At 40.0% G+C, this 25598-nt stretch overlaps 2 protein-coding genes across 7 annotated transcripts in view; one reads left to right on the forward strand and one right to left on the reverse strand.

Moving 5' to 3' along the window:
* Positions 1 to 25598, reverse strand: part of LOC134213046 (endonuclease G, mitochondrial) — a 458875-nt gene that overhangs the window by 367747 nt on the left and 65530 nt on the right. The gene's annotated exons all lie outside the window — the stretch shown is intronic.
* LOC134213042 (uncharacterized) overlaps positions 1 to 25598 on the forward strand; it is a 125980-nt gene that overhangs the window by 36401 nt on the left and 63981 nt on the right. For all 5 annotated transcript variants that reach the window (XM_062691540.1, XM_062691542.1, XM_062691543.1 and 2 more), the window contains 3 exons: positions 17461 to 17593; positions 17659 to 17825; positions 17889 to 18791. In XM_062691540.1, the coding sequence (XP_062547524.1) occupies positions 17461 to 17593; positions 17659 to 17825; positions 17889 to 18791 (1203 nt within the window). The remainder of the gene's footprint in view (positions 1 to 17460; positions 17594 to 17658; positions 17826 to 17888; positions 18792 to 25598) is intronic.

Here is a 25598-nt window from a genome sequence, read left to right on the forward strand (position 1 = left end):
GAGGAATTCTTTGAACATTCTTTTAGGAATTCGTCCGAAAATACCTTTAGACATTTCTTTGAAAATTCCAATCCATTCGGAATTCCGTCGAAAATTCTTTTAGCAAAAATTCTTTTTGCGAAAATTCTTCACAATTTCCTTAATTTTTTTTTCGAAAATCCCTTCATGTTCTTCTGCGGGAATTCCTTAAAGAATCCTTTCGGAAATTCCTCCTGAATTACCTTAAGAAATTCCTCCAGGAATTCTTTCGGGGACTCATCTTCGAAACTTCCCCAGGAATTATTTAGAAAATTACGCTAATAATTTCTATGGATACGCCTTTAGTGATTCTTTTGGAAAACCATCCAAAAATTCTACTGAAAATTGATCCAGAAATTTCTCCGAAAGTTCTTCCAGGAACTGCCTTGAAATCCTTAATTATTTTACATTTTTTTTAACTCCTGAAGAATTTCCGAGGGAACTCTCAAAAGTAGAGGCGCATCCATGTTCCGAGTCGTGGGTAGGACAAATAGGAAATGCCAATTTGGGAAACAGTTCTGGGAAAAGAATTCCTAGCCTCTTCAAGATAAGCTTCCGAGCCTCTTGAATGGAGACTTCCGAGCCTCTTGAATAAAGGATTCCAAGCCTCTTAAAGGGAGGCTTCCAAGCCTGTTCTAAGGTCCTTTCAATCTACATACATTTGGGCTTTCTACATCTCGCTAACTTCTCTATCTCGATATCTCCTGGTCATATTTTGTTCAGGATTCTCACTTCCTATGTCGATATATTCGAATTTCTAGACTACTAGACCAGTTTTTGACAATAACAAACACAACAAAAACAAGAGATGACATTTGTTTTGTTATCGTTTTTCATTGCAACGAGCTTTAATCAATCTTCAATTTTCCTTCCTCTCCTTATATCGATGGTCCCTTCATTATCGAGATGTGGAGATGCGACTGCAGAGCCGCCACTACTCATTCTTGTCCGAAGTACTCCCTGGAGCCAGCGAAGGTACCCCCAGGGGTACATGTACCTTAGGTTGAGAACCGCTGATATAGATTACCGAGACTTTCAGTCCGAGGCTGGCTCCAGGGATGGAATGCTCCTCAGAGCGAATCAGGAGAAGAAAAAAAATGCTCACTGCTCTCGACACACGAATTTTTGCTCTTCTCTTTTGTACTTTTGCGTTTCACTCTTTTTCGGGTAGCTCCGAAATATATTCATTTCTCAATGATAACTAAATAGTTTGACTCAATGAGGTGTGGAAAAAGTTGCTCATTGAGTATCTTTGAGCCTCTTTTATAAGGACGGAATTGGTGGTGGCGAAAAAAATTATGATAATTAGTTGGCTAATCTAACGGTAGCCAGTAGGTTATTGTATTTATCGTCTTTGTTTAGAAAACAATTCAATCACTGTCATAATGCGTGTTTAGGACTGTTGCATTTAATTTTTACACGTTTAATATGAGGCTTCATTTGTATGCGGATTTTAAGTCTCATGCGTTTAAACACGTTTACACAATATTTTGAAGTAGGTCTAGGTGCCTTCATGCCACTACGATCAAGGGATCGCTCCCTGGCCCTTTCCTTTTTATTTTCTTTAATCATCATCATCATCATCATCTTCTATCTATCTTCCTCTATATATAAAAATGAGTTTGCTTGTGAACGGGTTGTCAGATTTGCAAGATTTACTCACCAATCGAATCGTTTTGGGCTCTTCTGTGTTTGTTTATGTATATGAAAAAATAGAACAATTTGCTGGGGAAAGTTAAGAAGTTGTCTAAATGAAACGGTTTCATGAGTTCTGAATAAAGCCATCAAGCTCGAACTGAAATCGATCTAGAGTGCGACGCCTCAATCAAAAATGATTTATTTACGGATCCTGTACACCTCCGGTGGTGCAAAGGGCTGACTTGAAAGATCTCCATCCTGAGCGTTAATCAATGATTGACCGATCAAAAATAAAACCCGAGTGAGATCAGTCAGGTTCGCCTAGTATAAGATAATTTCGTCAATAATCTCTTTACAATCCAAATTGTAATCGCTAACCAGATAAATATAGAATTGCCTACATCAAGCTGCCTGTTGCTTAGAAGCAGTAAATAATTAATGTAAAGATAGAATGGTGTTCATTGCTACCCATTCATGGATGCTATACACGGTCCCTATTCTCATGCTGGTCTCATAAAGGTGCGAATGTGTGAGGCTGTTGTGCGGGTAGCGATGGTATGACAGAAGTGTGCTTCCATTTCTCTGTACGTTCAGTTGGAAAGAACAACAAAACTGATGCTCCTCAAAGAGGCACATTGAGACAAACGGTTTCTCTCAATGAGCGCCGCTCCTCATTTTTCCCACAACGAAGAGCATCTTTTTTTATGTTTTGATCATATCCGTGATGTTTTGTTGCTCATTTTTGATGAACTTTTTTTTTGCTCATTGAGCTCATTGTGCGAGTAAATGCCAAGCCTGGCTGGCTCGTCTCGAAAAATCTGTTTTCGGAGCTCAGAACCCTTTAAGAGCGGTCTTCGGTATGTTTCTGGTTCCTCAGATTTCAATAGACCTTTTGAGGTTTGATGACAACTTTTTCCGTGGGCTTTGAATAATCCATTCAATCGTGCTTAATCATAACGTCTAAAATATTTAATTAATCGCATTTGCAGATTTCAGCAACTTCTATTTCACCTCTGTAAAACATAGACATCTTTGAGGGCTTTAGGGATTTTAAAGTGCCTTAAGTCCTAAACAACAATCAATCAGTAGTCTATTGCTTTAGGATACCAAAAACATCTATGATTATTATTTGGACTCTGATTAACTTTAAAATCATCTCTGCTAACACAAAAATTCTTGCCATCCAATGACTTCATATGTTCTTACCAGAATCATGGGTAGGACAATGCTTTGACTGTCCCACCCAGGAAAATTCATGCGTAGGACATGTCCTACCTGTCCCACCCACTCCCGGCGCCACTGCTCAAAAGAGTTTACAAAGCAATTCCTAATTGATTTTTTGAATAAATTCTTAGCTTTCTTTAGAAATTCCTTTAGGAATAACCCGTGAATTCCATTGAAGCTGAATTGAAGCTCGGATAATTCCATGATTTTTCCAGGTTTTTCCAGGTAGTAGAATGATTACCTCGATGTGGAAATTCCGGAATATTCCTCGTGGAAATTCTGAAGAATTTTCCATGGCATGGCAACCCGTGTAAATTAGAATGAACTTCCTATTTCCTACAATTTCCATTGAAATAAAAATAAAAACATTTTGAAAAAACTTGAAAATTCCAGCGAGTTTCCCGTTATAACTCCTCAGAATCTCCGGCGGATATTCCGAAAAATGTTCAGTGTTAATTTTACAAAACACTCAACAAAAACTCTACAGGAACTTTCCGAGAATTTTCCAAACAATTTCCTGTAAAAAATTTGGAACAATTTCTCGTGAAAATTTTGAATAGTTTGCCATGAAATTACGAACAATTTTCCTTAGGAATTACAAACAGCTTCAAAGTTCCTGTGGAAAATTCTAAAACAGTTTCCAATAATGAATATTTTGGAAGAAATTAAAGAATTTTCTGGAAAAGATGCTCCCGTTGATATCTTGAAAATATCCCAAAAAATGAAAAAAAATCTTCAAGAACGTTATATAAAAAATCGCCACGCCGATTCACGCCGCCGCCGCCGGATAAAATGGCTTTCGGCGTGACGCCGAAAACGCCGCCGCCGCCGACCAAAATTCTGACAAACGCCGCCGCCGCTGATTTTCGGACCGGCGCACACCTATAATCATAATTAGAGAAGGTGTGCGCCGGTTGACCAGCGGCATTAACAGAAAAAGGCGAGTCTTTCTTCGAAATAACGATGCATAATTTAATTCAGTTATTAAAAGAATAAAATAATATAAGGTTTGTTTAATTTTTAGAAAGTTTTTCGATTGAACGAAAAGTTTAACAATGACAAACATTGCCCCATTTCTTAATGATCTGATCTTCACGAAATATTGGAAACATTGATATCATTTGTTTTTGAGCTTGTACCAAAAAAATAATAAAATAGAATGCATTTCTCCATTGACACCTAATAGTTTGCATTTTTTGTAGGTTTTAATTTTCCTCTTTTGTCCACCAGGGTCTCCAGAAGTTTCAGTTTGCTCAAGCAAAAAATCTTCATTAGCTTCCGTATTCGTTTCTGCCGCCGCTGATTGAACTTCCGCAGTCCGCCTAATAACTCATTTTTAACATTCACTTTCAACATTCGACTAAATGTCTATTCGACCAAATGTCCCTTCGACCAAATGTCCTTTCGACTAAACGTTATTCGACGAACTATCCACAAGCCACTTAGTACAGCAACGAGAAAGGCAACAATGTTCGCAAAAACTGATTTCAATTTTCCTATAATAATTAATTCATAGTAATAACTAGGGCTTCCATTCCCGGAAACGATTTCCCGGGAAATCATATTTCCCGGGATTCCCGATTCCCGGGATTTATGTATCAGTTTCCCGAATTTCCCGGGAAATGAACATACTAAAATATTTTGTAATAATTGTCTTATTTTTTTTTCAAATTTGATGATGACGAATTTTGGGGTATCAATTACATTTTTTTACAAGCATCATCTTACTATCTATTTCACTTTTGAAGTTTAAGAATTAAAGTTATAACTAAAAATGCTACAGAATCATACGGTGCATTCCAACACGTATTGAAGAGAGGCGAGACAAAGAACCAGTTTGTACGTATCGTTCTTTTATTCAGTAGATTCAAACGTCGGTAAGCGTTGTGAAGTCGAATTAAAAATTGAGTGTCTGTGGTGAAATAGCAGAGCTACCAATGTTCGCCGATATTCAGGCAATTGCAGTGACTGCTTTGGCAGGTTTATCCTATTATTGCCAAAGGTTTTTTAAGACCTTTTCTATTCAATTCCCGAACAGACTCATATTCCGAAGACTCGTTTATATTTTGAGATATTTCTGAAACATTTCATTTCATTTTTAGGTGCTGTTCGGCATTTCAAGCATATTTTGACTGAAAAAAAAATATAGTCAGGATCATTAAAGTACGACAATCAAGCACTCGCCTGAAAGCTCTTTTTTATTTCGAATGGAAGAATTCTCATTTCAAATATTTCATTCATCTGCTTTAAATACAAAATGTGTTCAAGTAGATGTACATGAATAAAAATGGTTTTTCGTTCAAAGTTGACCTGAAGATTCTATGCACATAAAAAAGTCGTTGAGTATAAGAATAGTTCAAGTTAGGAATATTTTGGCGATAATAAAAGAGAATCTCTCGAAGCCGTCGTTGTCCAAAAACTGAAAAAAAATGCGGATGCAACCTGAAAAAGTTTTTTTTTTAATATGGAAAAGTAACACTTAGCGGAGCTCATCAGGACACTGCAGATCTTACTCTCGAGCCAGAGCGTATGCTAATACTTATGAAATAGCGAACGTTTTGTAGAAGGAGTTAACGCTTTTCGAACTGAACAAACACTTTCTCAGGCTTTCAATATCTCTTTTATCATTTGAGGACAAAATAGCAAGCATTCCTGATGTCAAAAGTATATTTTCAAAATCATATTTTACGACAAAATTTAAACTACGATTTTGAATTTGTTTCAAGAGTTTTTTTATTTCCCGGGATCCCGGGAAATCCCGGAAAATTATTATTTCATTTCCCGATTCCCGGGAAGTTGATTCCCGGGAAAAATGGAAGCCCTAAATAACAATAATTGTTATTCTGAAGAATTGCTTAAACTAGGGGAACGCTTCGGCACTTCATTTCATAGCTCCCATTTCCATCCCATCAAATACAAAGCAGGGAAAAGGCCTTTGATTTGTTATTTATTTTTGTGATTTTTTTCAGCAGTGAGCACGCATGTTAGCAAAAAGAAGCGACGAAGCGACAAGATTGGTGCTACATTTCTCTGTTTTGATGAATGATGTCTTGCTTTGTACCTGCATATTTTACCACACGGCTAAGGAAGGCCCCAAGAATCCTCACTCTACATCACTCATTCTCTTCAACTAATTACCTATATGGATATGAAAAGTGGACACGTGTTGATGCAATCACATGATAATCAGATGAATTTTTCGCTTATTGTGCAATGTTAACAGCAAGACCAGTAAGCAACAAAGACATAGAAAAGGCCTTTGTAGCCCATGCATGCAATACCTCACATCGACTAAAAAATTATAAGGGGCAACCCTATGATCGGCTGTACCTACTGTAGACGTATGACTACGTACTCAACCCGTCACTTCTAGAGGGTACTCTACAACATATAAGATCTTCTACTCAAAACAGCCAGCTCTTTGTGACTTTCAAACTTAATAAAATTGCAAACTCTTGTATGAGCAACCATTTGTTGGTTTCCTTAGCGTTTTGAACCATCATTTGATAATTTTATGACAGATTTTATGTGTCAACCTATTCTGCTCCGCGAGTGCGTTAAAACAATTCCCCCTACCGTTTCACTCCACCAATCAATTCCGCAATTGAACATGTCCCAGAAATGAATCGAATGGATCAGTGAAAACTTTTAAAGAGAAGTGAAATTATGCGATAATTGGCTATCTGTGGAAACAAATAGTGTTAGAGAATAGGTTACAAATCTATTACAAAATTACAAAGCTTACTATTGATAATAATTAGATTTCAATAGTGATTATGAATCTTAGATAGATTTGCATTCGATTGATGAAAAAATCATAAACGTGGTGGAATTAAACGGAATAGTACTAAACTCGTCATATGACAAGCATTAAAATCCGTTGAGAAATAATCAACTTTTTGGTCTCCAAAATCAATAATTTTTTTGTATCGTTTTTCCAAATTTTGAAATGAACTCCCATATCTATATCGAAAATAAAGACGTAGTTCTAGGTCAAAAATTGTCCCTCAGCAGCTCGGGTCATGGCCCCACCTAGACCGACCAAGAGCAATAAGTATTTTTTGCTAAAGTCAACTTCAATTTGACCAAATTTCACTTACACCCCTCTGCTTCTGACCCCCTCGATTACACTTATGTTCCACATAAACAAATCCATCAAACTCATTAAATTTTACGAACTCTATATCTGTCCTGTCTATACTTCGTTTGCATACTGAACCATGATCATGAAGTAAATCAAACATAACAACCAGTGCGATTAAACCGTAATGCCACATTAAGCACATCGAAGCTAATGCGATTCCACACTCTCACTTTCGCACCATTCACTCTCGATGTCATTCCAGTGGCGTCAGTCGTTTCGCTCTCGATTACATTTGGTTCTGTTTCATTAACCTGCATAAGAGAGTTCTAAATCCGTTTTCTCGCGCCGAACTCTCCGCGTACGCGTCACGTAAACATGTGGGGCTTTTTGCATGGATCTGCCGGTTCCATCCTGACAAACTATGTCAGACAAACAAACCCCTTTCCTCCGCTAACAATATGTCATTGGCTCAAAGTGGTGATACCTAGTTGCAATAATAAATGGAAGTTGACAACAGCTTCCACTCCATTTTTTAAATTTCTTCAAATATTTTTATGTACTATAATTTTTTAAATATTTTCTTATACAGTTATGCCATAACGATATATGTGTAAAATAATGATATCATATATAAGTAGCCTAACTTCTAGCTACAATCCTCTATATCATCAATATAGTTCAACTACCACTCCGGCATCACACTAACAGAAGGTATCTCTAGTATGCAAATAATGGCAAACATCCGCTCCACTGCCAACGCCATATCACGTTAACCTTTTTCCGCGCGCACAGAGAGTACATATTTACCTGGATGATTTAACAGTAGTAGAACAATTGTTCGATCCAACTGTGTTAATCGCTTCTCGGCAACGGCAGATGCCATTGCATAATACCTATATGTGTAAATGCGCTCCGCCGTTTCGATCTTAAACGCGAAAGATTAATCAGGTCCGGCAGTAGTGCGACGTGACGTAAAACGTGCGTTCTTTCTATATCTATGGGCAATGCAGGGTGCAGATCATCTAATTGCCAGTGGAGAATGTGTACATTTTTGCACGCGACCCCTGGGGGTGCCGGGCTTCACCGTCTGCCAGATATTCAGGTCACTGGGACACATCAACGACATCGAAAGTAATCATCTTCCCCATGATCGATTCATCTGGGTTCGCTGCTGATCTTCTCTTGCCAGTCCGATCTAATATCACGAACCATTTTGAAGTGATGTAGACAATTTTTCGACGCGATCGTTGGTTCAGACAATGAGTTATTCCCCTAACAGCTGGTACAATTCTTGAACCACTTACCTAATAAATGTTTTCTATTCGTGTTGCATTTGAATGTGGAATACGGAAAATTAGAAAAAGGTTGGAACATTTTTAAGGCAAATTGTCCAGACCGAACCGAGATTTGAACCTAGCTGCAGCATAGTCTTGCTTTGTAGCAACCCATCGTATCACTTAGCTTCGGAAAACGTTTAAACGATTGGACTGCATTACTGAAGTGTTATGCTCATCGTACTGAGTTGCAAATAATATTATCAGTATTTGGCCCTTCTTCTGCACAGTAACCAGTTTCTTAAATTCACTATTTTTTTGTACTCCTCTAACGCCACGCTGTCATAAAACGCATGCAAATAGGATTACTTATTTCCTAGCTATGCTTGTCTTTTCAAAGTTAGTGTCGACTCCAAATTAAGTGATATGGAACATTCACACCAGGCTTTGGGACAGAATGTCGAAAGACAAAAGGTCGAAGGACAAAAGGTCGACGAACAAAACATCGAAGAGACAAAAGGTCGATGGGACAAAAGGTCGAAGGGACAAAAGGTCGAAAGGACAAAAGGTCGACGGGACAAAAGGTCGAGGGGACAAAACGTCGACGGGACAAAAGGTCGAAGGGACAAAAAGTCAAATGGACAAAAGGTCGAATGGACAAAATTTAAAAATTTATAATTCTGTATACATGAAAAATACTAAATTTGAGATTGTTGAATAAATTTGAGAAGTTTGAGAACATGTTTCTGAAAAAGAAATCTAGCTTATTACATTTCCAGAGATTTCTCCTTCTTTATTTCATGGGCAGTTCTTTAACCAATTTACAGTGAATATTCAGCAGCCAGGGTGAGCTGGTTTATGGTTTATGGGTGTATGGTTTTGATTAGTTCTCGGGATGAGAACTGAAAAATAATACTTGTTAGATCGTGCTCTTGTAACACGTGTTGCTTCGAGTGCATGTTTGAGTGAAATACGTTAGTTTTGGTATCTTTGATTCAATGTCTTATAATTAATTATTTCGCCGACGCGACATTCCTATACATTCCTATACATTACAATCCGATGTTGATCATTCATGGAGAATCAGAAGATTGTCAGTCTCTTGTATAAATGTGTGTCAAATTCATTTTCCACTCATCATCATGAATTAGATGGGGATGTTATTGATTTTTATTCAACGTGACGTTGTTATTGGTTTTAAATAAGAAATAAACACTGAAGCATGTACACAAAGATTGGCCTTAAGCCGTACATAACAGTTTACATTATGCACATTATTCGCTTATTCAACCGTACGAATCGTTTTAATTAACACTCAAACATGCGTGATGTTGTATTTTGTACAACATTACCGAAAAAATCTCTCTCATGGTAAACAGCATGAACGATCCTGCATTAGTGTTCCAGGATATAATCATGATTGTGCATATGCCACCACTCGGAGTATTCGAGAGACGGGTGCTTAGGACCACCTTTGGCGGTGTACAAAAAGACGGTGTGTGGCGGCGAAGAATGAACCACGAGCTAGCCCAGCTCTACGGCGAACCCAGTATCCAGAAGGTAGCTAAAGCCGGAAGGGTACGATGGGCAGGGCATGTTGTAAGAATTCCGGACAACTACCCTGCAAAGATGGTGTTCGCTTCCGATCCGGCAGGTACGAGACGGTGTGGAGCACAGCGAGCGAGGTGGGCAGACCAAGTGTAAAACGACTTGGCGAGCGTGGGGCGCATTCGAGGATGGAACCGAACCGCCTCGAACCGTGAGTTAACGTCGTTGCCGACCGGACTTTGTGAAATCCCATCGACGTTCCCATCGGTGTCAGCATTTTGGAGTTGGCAACATCGAGACGCATTAGCAGAAGCAGGCCAACGATATCGAGGGCGATCATCGAACGTGTACCTACCGAGGCAGTGCAGATTCAGGATACTTGTAATGTAGTTAAGTGGAGGATAATAAATCAGTTGGTTGTGAACAGTGAAGATAGTTAGACGTTTAAGTTTTTTTTTAAAAGAACTCCGTGTTCTCGAATTATTAACACGTGTATTGTTACGACAAATTGTTAATTCAGTGGTTTCTGTTTGGATGTAAACTAAATAATTGAATGAATGTACTTGCATATTGCATATTGGTGGTAGAGTTTTGTGTAGAAATTAGAGGTTGTGGGATCAAGTCAAGATTGGGCCATCGTTCTCACGAAAAGCCTGTAGGTCGGCTATGTGAATCGCTCAAATAGGTATCTTATATTACATTTTCCTTGTGCTGAATTTGCTCTAAACATGGGCCAACCTGACCCTTATTTGGCCAAGTGTCAACCCCGATGACGGTACTTACATCATAGTTTTTCTTTGTATTGTTCTCAATACGATGGCCTTTCAATTTAGCCAATTTTGTTATTTCGACCTTTTGTCCCTTCGACCTTTTGTCCTTTCGACATTTTGTCCCGCCGACCTTTTGTCCATTCGACCTTTTGTCCTCGTCGACCTTTTGGCGCTTCGACCTTTTGTCCATTCGACCTTTTGTCCTTCGACATTTTGTCTTTCGACCTTTTGTCCTTCGACCTTTTGTCATAGATTCTTCACACCAATTTAACAGTTATTGAAAGCTTACGATGAAAACCGATATTGCTGGCCACAATGATAACACTGGTTGACAATAAAAGTATATTCGGGCTGTTCATGTGCTGCATTTGTGGTTCACGACATCAGAAATCGACTGACGACTGGCGATAGTTGATTTCGAGATTATTTGGTCACAAAATAGACGGGGTTCGTCGCTTCCTTGACGTTGGAGTCTGTTGCATGTTTTATATTCATAGTGCTCGCATACTGAGTTATTTTGACAATCTCACAATTCAATACCAAATTTTCAAAACGACTTATCTGCTTTTGTAAGCAAAGAATCAAACGTCGATTTGTCGAATCTGAGAACACTTCCACGCAAACCAACACCATCAACACATAGATGAAGACTTCGGCTACCGTTTGACGGTGTTAGTTTACGTGGGAGTGCTCTCAGATTCGACAAATCGACGTTTGAATCTTTGTTTACAAAAGCAGATAAGTCGTTTTGAAAATTTAGTATTGAATTTATGTCCTCATGAGAGTTTTTCAAAAGAGCATTAGCTTCGCAGACTGCAGGATGCGATATTGAAAATGTGCACAACCATACATATCTGGGCATATGGGCATGTGGAGACGCACGATTCATTTGTGTATTGGTACATCAACTTCTCATGATAGGTAGTACATGTTCTCATCGTATTTAAAAAAATATGTAGCTTCGCCGAGGACATTGATATTATGGCAGAAATTCAGATTACTTCCGCTCAAAAAGAGCAAATGGGCTCAGTGATTTTGGACATTATGGGGGCTTTTGATTCTGGTAGAGTCGATGTCTTTTCCAACAAACTCCACACCCAACCGGCGGTTGTCAGATTTTCTAACAATTCTGTATAAGAATCTACCAACACCTGTATAAGAACTAGGCATATACGAAATTGCTAGATTCTTATACAAGTATTGTATAAAAATCTAACAATTTTGTAAGCTTTTCTTACAATATTTGTTTGATAGCTTACATTTTTTGTATAAGAATCTAACAATTTCGCATATGCCCATTTCTTATACAGGTTTTGGCAGATTCTTATACAAAATTGTTAGAAAATCTAACAACCGCCGGTTGGGTGCACTCGTGTGGACTTTCACCAATTTTGAGCAACTATTTGTACAATTTGTTGTCAGAGAAGCGTATGAGTTTTCTCATGGTGACTCGGCAACTTCACGAATTAGCTACATGGTCTCCCTCAGGGCTCATGTTTGAGCCCCCTCCTTTACAACTTTTACGCCAGAGACATTGATGACAATGCCTCATGCCAAATTGCTCGTTAAGACAGCTTGCAGATGATTGTGTTGTATCCGTTTCGGGGCTAACCGCAGGACCGTTGCAAGATACTCTGGACAGTTTATCTACTTGTGCTTTAAAGCTGGGTATCGAATTCTCTCCGGAGAAAACTGAGATGATTGTCCTTTCAAGAAAACATAAGCCGGCAAAGTTCCCGCTTATACTGATGGGTAAGACAATTACTCACAGCATGTCTTCTAAATACCTCTTGGTCTGGTTCGATTCCAAATGCACATTTTGGAAGCATATTGTGTATCTGACCAAAAATGTCAGAAACGAATCAACTTTATGCGAACGATAACGGCTTGGGTCCCTTCTCATCGCTCGATCCTGGGAAATGAGAAAGCGGACTCTTTGGCTAAGGTGGGCTCTGTGGAAGGTGATTTTTGCGATCGGCAAATCACCTTCGATGAATTTTTCTCATTAGTTCACCAGGAAACCTTGATCAGCTGGCAGCAGAAATGGGCAAATGGGGAGTTGGGTAAATGGCTGTATTCAATTCACCGGTGTCGAAGCGTCTATGGTTAAAAAATTGAATATGGGGCGTCTAATGTCCAATCACTACCCTTTAAATGCACATCTTTTTCGAGTGTGGCTCTCCGAAAGTAATCTCTGTGTTTGCGGTGCAGATTATCAGGACGTTTGACCATGTTGTGTGGGCGTGCGAGGAGCATCGTGGCCCCAGATCTGCGCTATCTGGACATCTTCGGGTCCGAGGAAAGCAGCCAAAGCCTATTAGGGAAGTGTTGGCGGATCTTGATCTCGAATACATGTCCCTTGTCCACCAATTTTTGAAAGTTGCTGATGTTAGACTGTAGTCGTTGTCCATTCTCCCCTTTTACCACAGACAAACAGGCGTAACACTTTTGATTTTAACATCGCTCACGTGTTTAACGGTAGATTTAGAATACATCTGTGCTACGCGATTGTGCCAACAGTGGCGCTAGCGTTCAATTGCTTTGACATTTAATTTGTGTACATGCTGCTGAATGTTTTCTGCATCAATGACGATGATGATATGAAGTATAGAAGTATGCGTAAGGAGCCAACGTCAGACGGCAATCAATCATGGTCGACTGTGCTTCCCACGATTCTGATAATACATGGCAGTAGTGTTTACTGTTAAACGAATGACGATAATGTTTCGAACAATTTATATGAAGAGTTATGTCTGTGTGTCTGTGCTTTTACTGTCGTTATCCCTTAAGAAAGTCTTCCTCTTGTTGTCGCGTTAAACCCCATTCGTATGTCTTCCTCTCGTTGCTGTCTCCCAAAAAAATTTGTCTCGTTACAGATGTGAAACATTGCCAAGGATTTCAACTGTGTGGACATCAGCTATGTAATTTATTAAGCATCCTATATTCCCTTCCTTTCTTATTGTATAATTGTATTCCCTAACCTCGACCAAACCGCGAGTCTTTCGGTTACCTAAAACTAATATTAGAGTATAAGAATCATAAAAAATTGTATTCAAAAACATGATTCCGGCTCCGTAACGCTTTACGGCAAATGAGCCTTCCAAATAAATGATAGTCTTCATCACCTTCTTTTTGCGCCGACGGTGCGTTCCGTTCTTCAAACTGGAATTGTTTCAATACAGTATAGAACGATGAGTTCTTGTTCCGTAAAATCACATTCCACTTCGTGTGTCACCCTTCCTGGTTATTCAGATTGGGAATAGATTTTGCAGCAATTTTCATGCAAAATGCAGAGAGTTGGTGGAAACTTAAGTCCACGACGACTGGGCTATACTTTAGACATTAAAAAATCTTTTGTGGGAATTTGGCTTCAATAGTGTATGGAAAGCCGGCGGTATACCTTGTTGCGACAAACGACAGACGACAAGCAGCTAGAAAGACAATGAGGGCGTTATCTCCTCTTTTTGTCTCAAAGGAGACATCATCTCTGTTTGCTTTATACCGGGTAAATTCGTTCATTTCTGCTTTTTGCATTAAACCGGGCAGACACATTGATTTAAAGAAGGCATCATCTCCTCTGTTCGCATTATACTGGGAAAACGCATTCATTAAAAGAAGCCATTATATACCCTGTTTGCCTTATACCGGGCAAACGCGTTCATTTATATAAGGTATTTTCTTCTTTCTGTCTTATACCGGCCAGATGCATTGATTCAAAGAAGGCATAATCTCCTCTGTTCGCCTTATACCGGGCAAACGCGTTTATTTATAGAAGGTTTTTTTTATCTGCCTTATTCCGAGCAGAAGCGTTGATTTAAAGAGTTCCAGTCAACACCAAATCGTATATAATGCAACATAAGATGCTAACGTGGAGGCGATATACGTACATATTGTATGGGGAAGTACCTAGGCCATAGTACCTAGTGGAGGCCAGCACTTTAGCATCTTATGTGACATCATATACGATCTTGTGTTGACTGGGCCTTATCTTCTCTGTTCACCTTATACCGGGCAAATGCGTTCATTCGAAGATGGCATCATCTCCTCTGTTCACCTTATACCGGGCAAACGCGTTCATTAAAAGAAGGCATTATCTACCCGCTTAATACCGAGCAAACGCGTTAATTTAAAGAAGGCATCATCTCCTCTGTTTGCCTTATACCGGACGAACGCGTTCATTTATAGAAGGCGTTATTACTTTTTTTTATCTCGTACCGGACAGATAATTTTTTCCCAGATAATAATGGCGTAGAATGACAGTCCAAGTTAATTACACGTAAATCAAAAATTTTGGTTAAACAGAATCTTTATTGCCTTTCTCTAAGTAAGTCTAAGTAGTATATTGTTTATGCCTCAACAATATTTTCATTTTGCGATTCATCGGTATCTGTTTCTAAATATTTTCGGAGTAATGGATGGTGCCTCATTCGGGATAATGGCTTTCGGGGTAATGGAATTCAGGGGACTGTCATTCGGGATAGTGGGGTGGAGCCTTGCAAAAGTCATGAATGATCTAGTACAGCGGTTCTCAACCTTTTTCTTTAGTGGTACCCCTTCGAGCTTTTCCATTTATTGAGGTACCCCCTATATTTTTTCGTAAATAAAAATAAGCGTAACTCTCAAGATATATGCAAAATGGACCTGAAAACTAACGGGATATATGGTTCTCCAAAAAGTTGTCTGAAACGATCGTTATCCCGAACCTCTTAAAAGGAGGCTTCTAAGCATGTTGAAAGGACGCTTCTCAGCCCCTTGAAAGGAGATTTTCAAGCCACTCGATAGAATAATTCCAAAACTCTTGAAAGAAGGCATCCGAACCTTTTGAAAGTAGGTGTTCGAGCCTCCTGAAAAGAGGCTTCCGAGCCTTTTAAAAGAAGGTTTCCGAGCTTCTTGGAACAAGGTTTCTAAGCCTCTTGACAGAAGGTTTTTGACCCTCTTGAAAATAACTCTCCGATCAGCTTAAAAGCCGACTTTCAAGCCTCTTGAAAGAAGTCTTTCGAGCCTCTTAAATGGTGGCGTCTGAGCATCTATAAAGGAGGCTTCCAAGTCTGTTGTAGGGAAACTCCCAAGCCTCTTAAAGAGAGCATCTTGAAAGTAGGCTTCGGAGTTTTTTGAAAGGAGGCTTACGAACCTCTTGAAGATAGGTTTACGAGCCTCTTGAAAAGAGGCTTCTGAGCTTCTTTAAAGTAGGCTTCCGAGCTTTTTAAAAGGAGGCTTGCGAGCCTCTTGAAAGGAGACTTCCAAGCCTCTTGAAAAAAGAATTCTAAGCCTCCCAAGTCTATTGAAAGGAGACTCTCAAGCCTCTTGAAAGGAAATTCCCAAGCCTCTTGAAAGTAGGCTTCCTAGGTTTACTAACGTCTTGAAAGCAGGCTTCCGAGCCTCTTGAAACAAGGCTTCCAAGCATCTTGAATGTAGGCATTTAAGCCTCTTGCAAGGAGGCTTCCGAGCCCCTGAAGAGAGGCTTCCGAGCTTTTTGAAAAGATGCTTCCGAGCCTCTTGCAAGGAGGTTTCCGAGCCTTTTGAAAAGAGGCTTCTGAATCTCTTGAAAGGAGGATCCCAACCCTTTTGAAAGGGAGGCTCCTAAGCCTCGTGAAAGGAGGCTTCCATGTCTCCTGAAAGAAGGCTCGCAAGCCTCTTTAAAAAAAAAGACTTCCAAGTTTCTTAAGAGAAGTCTTCCAAATTTTTAAATTTTAAAGATTTTTTAATTTGTTTATTCGACGATTTGTGGTCTTTGATCTATTATCCCACAGCTCTTTATACACTGTCACTTGAAAAAAGCGGGATTCAGAAATTTTTGATTTACTGAACGAATTTTCTGATTATGTTCAATACAGTCTTAGAATAAAAAATTATCAGAACTATATCATAAAGTTTTTATTGAAATTTTTACACATCCGCCATTACGCATTTTGGTCCGAGGTACCCCCTAGGGCCAGCAAAGGTACCCCCAGGGGTACATGTACCCCAGGTTGAGAACCGCTGATCTAGTAGATACCTTGAACTGAACTCGAAAACGTTTTAGAGTACCATGAACACTTCGTATTCCAGAAAATTGGGTTTACATTCTGCGCATATTCCTATTGGATATATTGAGTATATGAGTACCTACCTTGAACATATGGTATTCAACAAAATTCGGTTTGCATGGTGCGCATATGCCTATTCGACCGTATTGGGTATATGCCGATGATGAAGATATTGCATAAGCCTAAGTTGATCTGGTAGATACCATGGGCTGAAATCAAGAATGTTTTGGAGAACCTTGGGCATCTCATATTCCTGAAAATTGATCACTGTCTCAACGATCAAGATGACGAAACTTTGTTGAGTGTTTAGATTTATTAAACAATATGGTATAGGATTCAAATATTTTATATTCATCTGCATGCTGTTAGAAACAAAATCTTCTCAAGGTTTTGGATATCAGGGTCTTCAGGGTATAGTCAAACTTGATTTGCCCTGATTTTTCCTGTATAGCCGATATCCTGATGAACATTTTTGCTGAAGAAACTGGGACCTAACTCTCTTCTGTGATTTTTCACAGCCAATATAACACGCTGGGCATATATGACCCATCCGTCCCGAAAGGGCTAACCAAATAAGATGAATCTATATCACATGGTCAAGAGACATTTAGTCGAATAATGTTTCGTCGAATGAACCTAATTTTTGTTACATATCTTGACTGTGCATATGCGCAGCGCATATTTTCCTTTCCAAATTGATAATAATTTTACGAAAAAGAAAACACGTGTCTTAGTAGAATTCAAATCCACACCTCCCCACTCTCTAAATATGCGTGATAATCCATACACATTATCTCTTGTTGATTTTTTTACAACCCCTAAATCAATTAGTTATCTGCACTTTTTATTAAGAAGTTTTATTTATTTCTATTCCACAGATTGTTTTGAGCGGATAGCTTTGGGCGCTATGCTCCCCTTCGAGAAGACATTCCGGAACTCTGATACGAACTCATTGAAAATATGCGAAACGCTTTGTCTCAATGACAAGGAGTGCCAAACATTCGCCTTTGGGTATAAATTCATTTGATCAAACATGTTTAAGAAAATGTTCTTACATTGATATTCAACCATTTCAGCATTTCTGGTCGAGGAAATGGAACTTGTCAATTGTCAGCGAATATTATCGATGCCACTAATTCTCGCCCAGTCGGAACCATTTTCGACCCTGACTTTGATCTCTACGCACGAAAGTATAACTGTTTTTTAGACACAGGTGGGCCGTCGAATCCTCCTCCGCGTCCAGGTAATTAAGATTAAAAAGTTCGTAACAATTATTATCATATTAACATTTGTATCATTTTTGTAGGCCTGGGTAACTTTCCCGGAAATGAACTACCGCCAGGTGGAACACAACGACCGACAGCGTCGTTTCCACCTTCATCGGGAGCCCCAGAACGACCTGGACCTCCAATTTTCACCCCTGCCGGTACTACAGCTCCCGGAGAGCCGATATCATCAACCAGTAACGGAGGAGGATTTACAGACGCTCGCCCAACGAGCGAATATCCAGGAACATATTCATCAAGCGTAGGAACGACTTATGGGCAATCCACCGGTGAAACCATTCAGGAAACAACCGCTCCAGACGAAGAATATTACACAACAAATGGGCAACCTTCGTCAACTTTAACCGGCCACTACACTCCATCCACCAGTGTTGCAACCGGTCCTCAGATCTCAACCGGTCCAGATCGTCTACCACCAAAGCAATCGCCAACGATGCCCGCCGAATCACCCACAAAATATCCTCTTGATCTCAGACCAAGCTATCCTGGATCGGGTCCGTCCCGACCGGGGAACTACCCCAACTATCAGTTCCCAATGCTCTACGAAACAAATTACCCAATGCCCAACACCAATGAACGACCGCCCGATATATACGCACAAAGCATCCCATCGCTTGATAACAACTACCTTCGTCCGGAGTACGCCGGATACTTTGGACATCGTCCATCGGGCCCAACAGCGCCAACGGGAAATATGAAACCTGTAGACAACACCATATCGAACTATGGCGGCACGGGACCTCAACGACCGATCGACAACAAACCCTCCGGTTACGGGGGATCTCCTTTACGACCATCCGGATCTGGATCTGGACCTAGTTCACCGGGATACGTCACTCGACCACCTCCAGTGGGACCATCCGGCTCAGATGGTTACAAAGTAACGGAAGAAAAACATGACCTACATCCGACGAAAATCCGACGTGAGTACCAATTTATTTCGTAATCAATGTTCGTTTTCCCCGCGTCAACACTACACACCTAACTACCATCCCTAATGGCAGGCGTTTATAATCGAATTTAGACGCATCGCGGGCAGTGTGTGGTTTATTGCATCACCATTGCGGTGGTTCCAGTGGGTAATTAAATTCTTCCCTATTATTGTCACTCGAGCGGTGAAAAGTCTACTCGGGCGCACGCACTCCACACCACGAGAATGACAATAGCTGGTGGCGTGCTTCAACGATCAGCGCGTTCTATACGAAGCACAACATCGGCGATGCTCGTATGTAGGAGGAATTCAATGGAGCGTTTGTTTGTGCAACGAGAAGGGAGCTGCGCTTTGTTTTGTGGGTTACATGGCTGTCAATTTCAATGTCAGTTGTATTGAGTTCTGAATGGAAGATGGAACTTTTTTCGATTTCTGAAAAACCGTTCTGTCCGCTGATCGGGTCATTGGCGCCGCGTCAGTATAGCTGTCGCACTCGATATGACGGTTGCAATAAACGAGGTGTGAATTTGCACTAAACAGGTGTTGGATATGTTTATGATGCGGCACAGTTTCGGAGAATTTATGATTGGATGTTTTGATTTTCCTAAAATCCGGTTTAGCTGTCCGGACAAAGAAATATCGGAGAATACAATCGGTTTGAAAAGAGTTTTATTCATTTATAAGAATCTTTTAATCCATTGATAGGTTTTGATGATAAAATAAAAAGCCTTGTGATTACACATTGCTGAAAGAAATGAATTCCTGAAAAACCTAATAAAAAAAATTGATATTTAATTGATTGGAGCTCGGTGATTGAACAAATTAGAATTTGATATATTTATGCAAAGCCCAAAGATAACTGCATTGCGTTATTTTCTCTTGAGAGTTTTGCTGTAATTCCGATTTTATTTATAAATTTTCTTTCAGTAGGCAAATTCGGTCCAACTCCAGATTCATATTAGGTAGACTCGAGAGTGTTTATATGTCCATGATGATCCTTCATTTGATTTACATATTCCATTTCTGCACATTCCTTGTGCCTATTATGGACCCCCTCCCCCTTATATAATAGTAACGGACCTCCTAGCTTGTTTACATTTACAATTTTTTTAATATAACTAAATTTCAGTGCTTCATTTTAAAGTAATTGCTAGGTACTACAATGAATGTTTAGGGGAAACTGGACACACATGATCCCCGGGGACACATGATCCCCCCTGTTTTCTCGAAAACTAATCACATTTTTATACCAATGATATGTTCAAACGAATCCGTTAGATAGAATATTGAATCTGAGTAACATTTGACATTAGTTACTTTATGAATATTAGTTTTAGAGAGGTTTTATTATTTAAGCATTCTCAATTCTTTTTTTCTTCAAAAGAGAAAAGTTTAATAAATTTGAATATGTCCAACCAAAACGTACAAAATTTTTACTGGACAAAGTGTTATTATTGTAGAATTGAATAAATTCATTCAATTAACTATTGCTTATTTTCCATTGAATACAAAAACAAAACAAGATAAATACTCAACATGGACACACTTGATCCCCCACAGTTTGGACACACTTGATCCCGATATTGCATATATTAAGGCGTTTGCTGTATAGGGGAACTGGGGGTAGGACGCCCACGTTAAGGAAAATGCCATTTTTATCAATGAAAACCACCATTTCAGCCAGTTTTCATCAGCGCATACTAAAGAACAGCATATCTGCGACTGACTACCGATGACAGATATCTAATTGTACATTTTATTGCACAGAAATTTGATTTTTAAAAGCACCCGAAAAATATTGATTTTGAAACCATGCGGGGTGAGATGCGCCAGTGGATGGGTTAAAACGCGCATGTGTTTATCGTACTGATTTTCATTTTAATTGCCTACATTAAGGCAATTAACCGAATGTTTCAGCTGTTTCGGTCATACGAAATGAGCATGGGCGTACTGCCCCACACCGACCTCAGAAGTTTGAAGGCCCATCAAATCGTTTTAAGACCAATTTTGACGACGATTTCGTGTGGAACATAAAGAACACGAGTAAGCAGCATGGCTCATGGCTCAATTTTCAATTTACCAATGAATAACAGCGATAGAAAGACTAAATTTCACCGAGCTAGAATTGCATCAAAACACGCAAAAATCATTTTTTCGAGTTTTTCATGTGTAACTAGAGAAAAATCATGAAATATATGTATCCAATGGCAATATTTTTCATTGATTCATCGTATAGACTATTTAAAATAATCACAATGGGGATATTTAACCTTATTCAGGGGTGGCGCGTTTTAACCCCTATGGGCGTGTTACCCCCACTTCCCCTAATTAATCTGTTAAAATTCTTTTCTAGTCAAAAAGTATAAATAAATTAAACTTCTCTTTTATTTTGTCAATCAGACAATAAACGCGCAATTTGAATTTCTCAATAGGCTTAATTCATTAACCAGAAAAATGTGTAGTTGAACATGAACATACTTAGTTTTGATTAGTTTATTAGTTACGTTATTTTCAATGAAAAAGAGTGTAAATTAAGCTTTGAAAATACTCAATAAATCACAGGGCTCAGTATTGTTCGATTTGGTATTATTTTTTTTCCGTTTGAACTAGGAGAAGTTTGCTTACAATCACCATTTATTTGTAAATCTTCTTAAAGAATTTTTAATAATAGGCTCATTCAACATCTTTTGGCCAGTCGTTTAAGAGAAATCGCATTTGTGTAATAATAACACGCACTACAAAAATGATGATGCGTGACAGTACCATATTGATGTATGAAGTCATTATCCTGGTATGATCACGGTTGTGGTATTGATAGTAGTCTAGCGATCTCGATGTACCGTCGTCGGGAGAGGCAATGGGTCAAATAGGGATGAGAATGGGTCACTGTTTCAGCTACTTAGAATGCTTGTAGAAAAAACTGAATGCATATGAGGACAAGAAAACCAAAATATAAGAGACCTTTTTGAACAATTTGCTCTACTACCTCTAGACTGCCGGCGAGAACGATGACCCATTCTCCCCAGACCCATTGTCACCCCCAATGGCGGTATCACACTCTTTTTTTATTGGTCCCAAAACAGGTACTCAGGGATATTTACCATTGGCCATGGCATTTGCAGTGTGGCCAATTTTCAGAGATTTAATAGAATAATTTGATTCTAAAATTACAAAGATATATTTATGTATCGATGAATCATTTTTGGTATCATAACTGTATCAATCACAAAGAGAGATCCTCTTGGGAACATCATGGTTATCGTGATATGACTAAAGTCTTACTGTCTTTTAGTGGAGTCTTTTAGTGGAGTGAATGGTTTGCAGATAAATCATCATCACCATGCAAATTTTGTTGCTATAGCAGACATTCTATCTGTCGCTATTACTCTATTTGAGAACCAAAATACTTGCCTTGCTTAATACTAACAATATTTAATTTTCGCTCGACTGATATTACGGCAGACTATGAAGAATTGTTAGGATTTGAGGCTAGACCAATTCAACCTTTCATTAGACTTGGAAGAACCCAAACATGTTCAGCTCATAAAGGGATCAATTTCCCCCTATATGGGGATCAAGTCTCCCGCAAGTTTTGAAAATGCCAAATTTTCTAACTTTCGGCAAAATCGATTTTTTGGTAACTATCATGAACAAATAATAGCTTCCAATGACGTTTTTGAATAGCTTATTGAATTCTTTATCAAGTCCATCAAGAAGAGTGCAAATCTGTGCATGTTACATCGAGAAATATTCTATACAAAAAGTGGGGATCATTTGTGTCCAGTTTCACCTACATGAAACCTTTAATTCCAGCGTGAAATATCGGGTGCAATATACGCACAGGGTCCTTCACTAGCATTCACTCTCTAGACTTTACTAAGTTTAGGATAAAGTTTGTTAGAGTTAAAGGGGAACAACACTTTAGTATGAACAGAAAAAAATAAAATCATATTTTATTGAAACCATTAAATTTGTAAATTTGATTTGAACTTGAGAAAAAATAAAATGAACCGCCACGCGTTATTTCATTTGAACAAGGGAAGACGAAATTCTGCAACCATACGCCTGACAAGTGGTGAGGATCCCGACCAAAGTCTGATAACATAAATAAAGCAAACTGAAAGCATATTTTGATGTCGACATCAAATTGAAAGCATAATTTGTTTCCAAAAAAAAATCTTTATTTGTTAGGCACTCTGTGTTCAGCTCAGCTCCGATACCATCCTTACCAGCTGCTTTATTGGTCTTTAGCTGTTGATCGCATCCAACTTCCCTCAAGGTGAGGGCTGGTTGGCTTCCATCGTCCGCTGAACTGACGTGGTCATCTCCTCCGCTGCCTTGACGTTCACTGCCATTCAAATGTTCCTCGTAGTGCTGCTTCCACCTTTCGATCACCACACGTACGTCCGTCAAGATGCTCCCATCCTTATCCCTGCACATTTCGGCTCGCGGCACGAAGCCTTTGCGAGATGCGTTGAGCTTCTGATAGAACTTGCGTGTATCTTGAGAAAGACACAGCTGTTCCATCTCCTCGCATTCTGCTTCTTCCAGGCGGCGTTTCTTCTCCTGAAAAAGGCGGGTCTGCTGTCTCCCCTTCCGTCTATAACGTCCCACGTTCTGCCGGGTACCTTGCTGCAGCACGACCGCCCGCGCTGCGTCCTTCTCCTCCAGAACCGGTCTGCACTATTCGTCGAACCAATCGTTCCGTCGACTTCGTCCCATATACCCGACGTTGTTCTCCGCTGCGTCGTTAATGGCTGCTTTGAATGTTTTCCAGCAGTCCTCAAGAGGGGCCCCATTGAGCTCACCCTCTTCCGGCAACGCTGCCTCGAGATGCTGTGCGTATGCAGTGGCGACATCAGGTTACTTCAGTCGCTCTAGGTCGTACCGCGGCGGTAGTCGGTACCGAACATTGTTGATGACGGATAGTTTTGGGTGCAGTTTCACCATCACCAAATAGTGGTCAGAGTCGATGTTAGGGCCACGATATGTCCTGACGTCGATAATGTTGGAGAAGTGCCGTCCATCAATCAGAACGTGGTCGATTTGTGATTCTGTCTGCAGTGGTGATCTCCAGGTGTACCGATACGGAAGGCTGCGTTAGAAGAAGGGCTGCGAATAGCCATATTCTTGGAGGCGGCGAAATCAATTAGTCGAAGGCCGTTTTCGTTCGTCTGCCGGTCAGCGCTGAGCTTTCCAATAGTCGGGTCCTTCTCTTGGCCAACCTGAGCGTTCAAATCTCTTATGACGATTTTGACGTCGTGGCTTGGGCAGCTGTTATACACACGTTCCAGCTGCGCGTAGAATGCGTCGTTATCATTATCAGTGCTTCCGGAGTGTGGGCTATGGATGTTGATTATGCTGAAGTTAAAGAACCTTCCTTTGATCCTCAACCTGCACATTCGCTCGTTGATCGGCCACCACCCGATCACGCGCCTTTGCATATCGTGTGTGTTGCCGCATATCTGGTAGATGGAATGATTACCTCTAAACGTTCGCACCATTGATCCCTTCCAACAAACCTCCTGCAGCGCTACGATGCCGAATCCACGGTCCTAGAGCACATCGGCGAGTATGCGTGTGCTTCCGTTGAAGTTGAGAGATTTACAGTTCCACGAACCGAGTTTCCAATCGCTAGTCCCATTTCGTCGCGGTCGTCCGATGGTTCCGGTCCGTACTCTCTTGTTGATTGTTCGTTGAGTTTCTTTTAAGGCTAGCTAAGTTTCAGGAGGACCATTCCTCCTTATTCCCGGTGGACCATGGTGCACAGTTTCACTTAGAGTCCCTCGCTGGCACTCGGACGATGATCAGTCGCCCCTAACATGGAGAACAGACGCTGTTGTGAGACAATCCAGACATAGAGAACAGACCCTAAGTAATATTTGCAACTCCGGAGAGGAGCAAACCCCTCTTTCCATGTCAGCATACGACCATAGTTTCCACCGGGGTTGGTTACCCGATCTTCCCTAAAGTTGCTCGTATCCCGGCCAGTACCACGAGAAGGTAGGGATAGGAGTTTGCTGGGTAAGAGGCTAAGGACCGCGAGATGGGGTCTATTTTATTCCTTCAGGTACGCTTTACCCAGCATTTGCCGTGCCATTGGATTATGAATATTCAGACCATGAATTATATAAAAACTAGTCGCCCCGGCAGACGTTGTCCTGCATAGTAGGCGAAAATGCGCGTTGTGAACAATCCATACGAAATTCCCATACGGTACTTAGTTTTAGTTTTTGACGATTTACTCAACCTTATTCGTGATTTTCGCAAAAGGAAATATCATATAAACCCGTCGGAAACTATAACGAATGTTTCAGCTGAAGAAATGAAAAAAATCCGTTCAGCCGTTTTCGAGTTATGCGGATACGAACACAGACCATTTAATTTTTATATATAAGAAGATTGATAGCTACACCGTAGTAGCGTTATACATTTACGGCAGGGTATCTGCGCAGAACTACTCCTTTTGCAACTTCAAGTGGTGATATATTCATGTCAATTTCTATAGCTGGAAGCTGAAACTCGGTGACATATGAGAACTCGACGAAATGTAGCATCTATGAGATAATTACGTGGATACGGTAAGGGAGACGTGGGGTGAGCTTTCTAAATTTTTGTTACCACGTAAGCCACCCGACATTGACATTTTCATAACTTTACCAATTTTCAACCGATCTAGATAATTTTTGTAAACGGGAACTCATATACTTTTTGTCCACTTTCAAGTTTTTAGAGCTTTTGACTATGGTTATAAATAAAACCCCTGGAATTAAGCCCTTAGAGTCTACACGCGTAACCA

This window comes from Armigeres subalbatus, chromosome 2, assembly GCF_024139115.2.
Source record: "Armigeres subalbatus isolate Guangzhou_Male chromosome 2, GZ_Asu_2, whole genome shotgun sequence".
NCBI classification, from domain to species: domain Eukaryota; kingdom Metazoa; phylum Arthropoda; class Insecta; order Diptera; family Culicidae; genus Armigeres; species Armigeres subalbatus.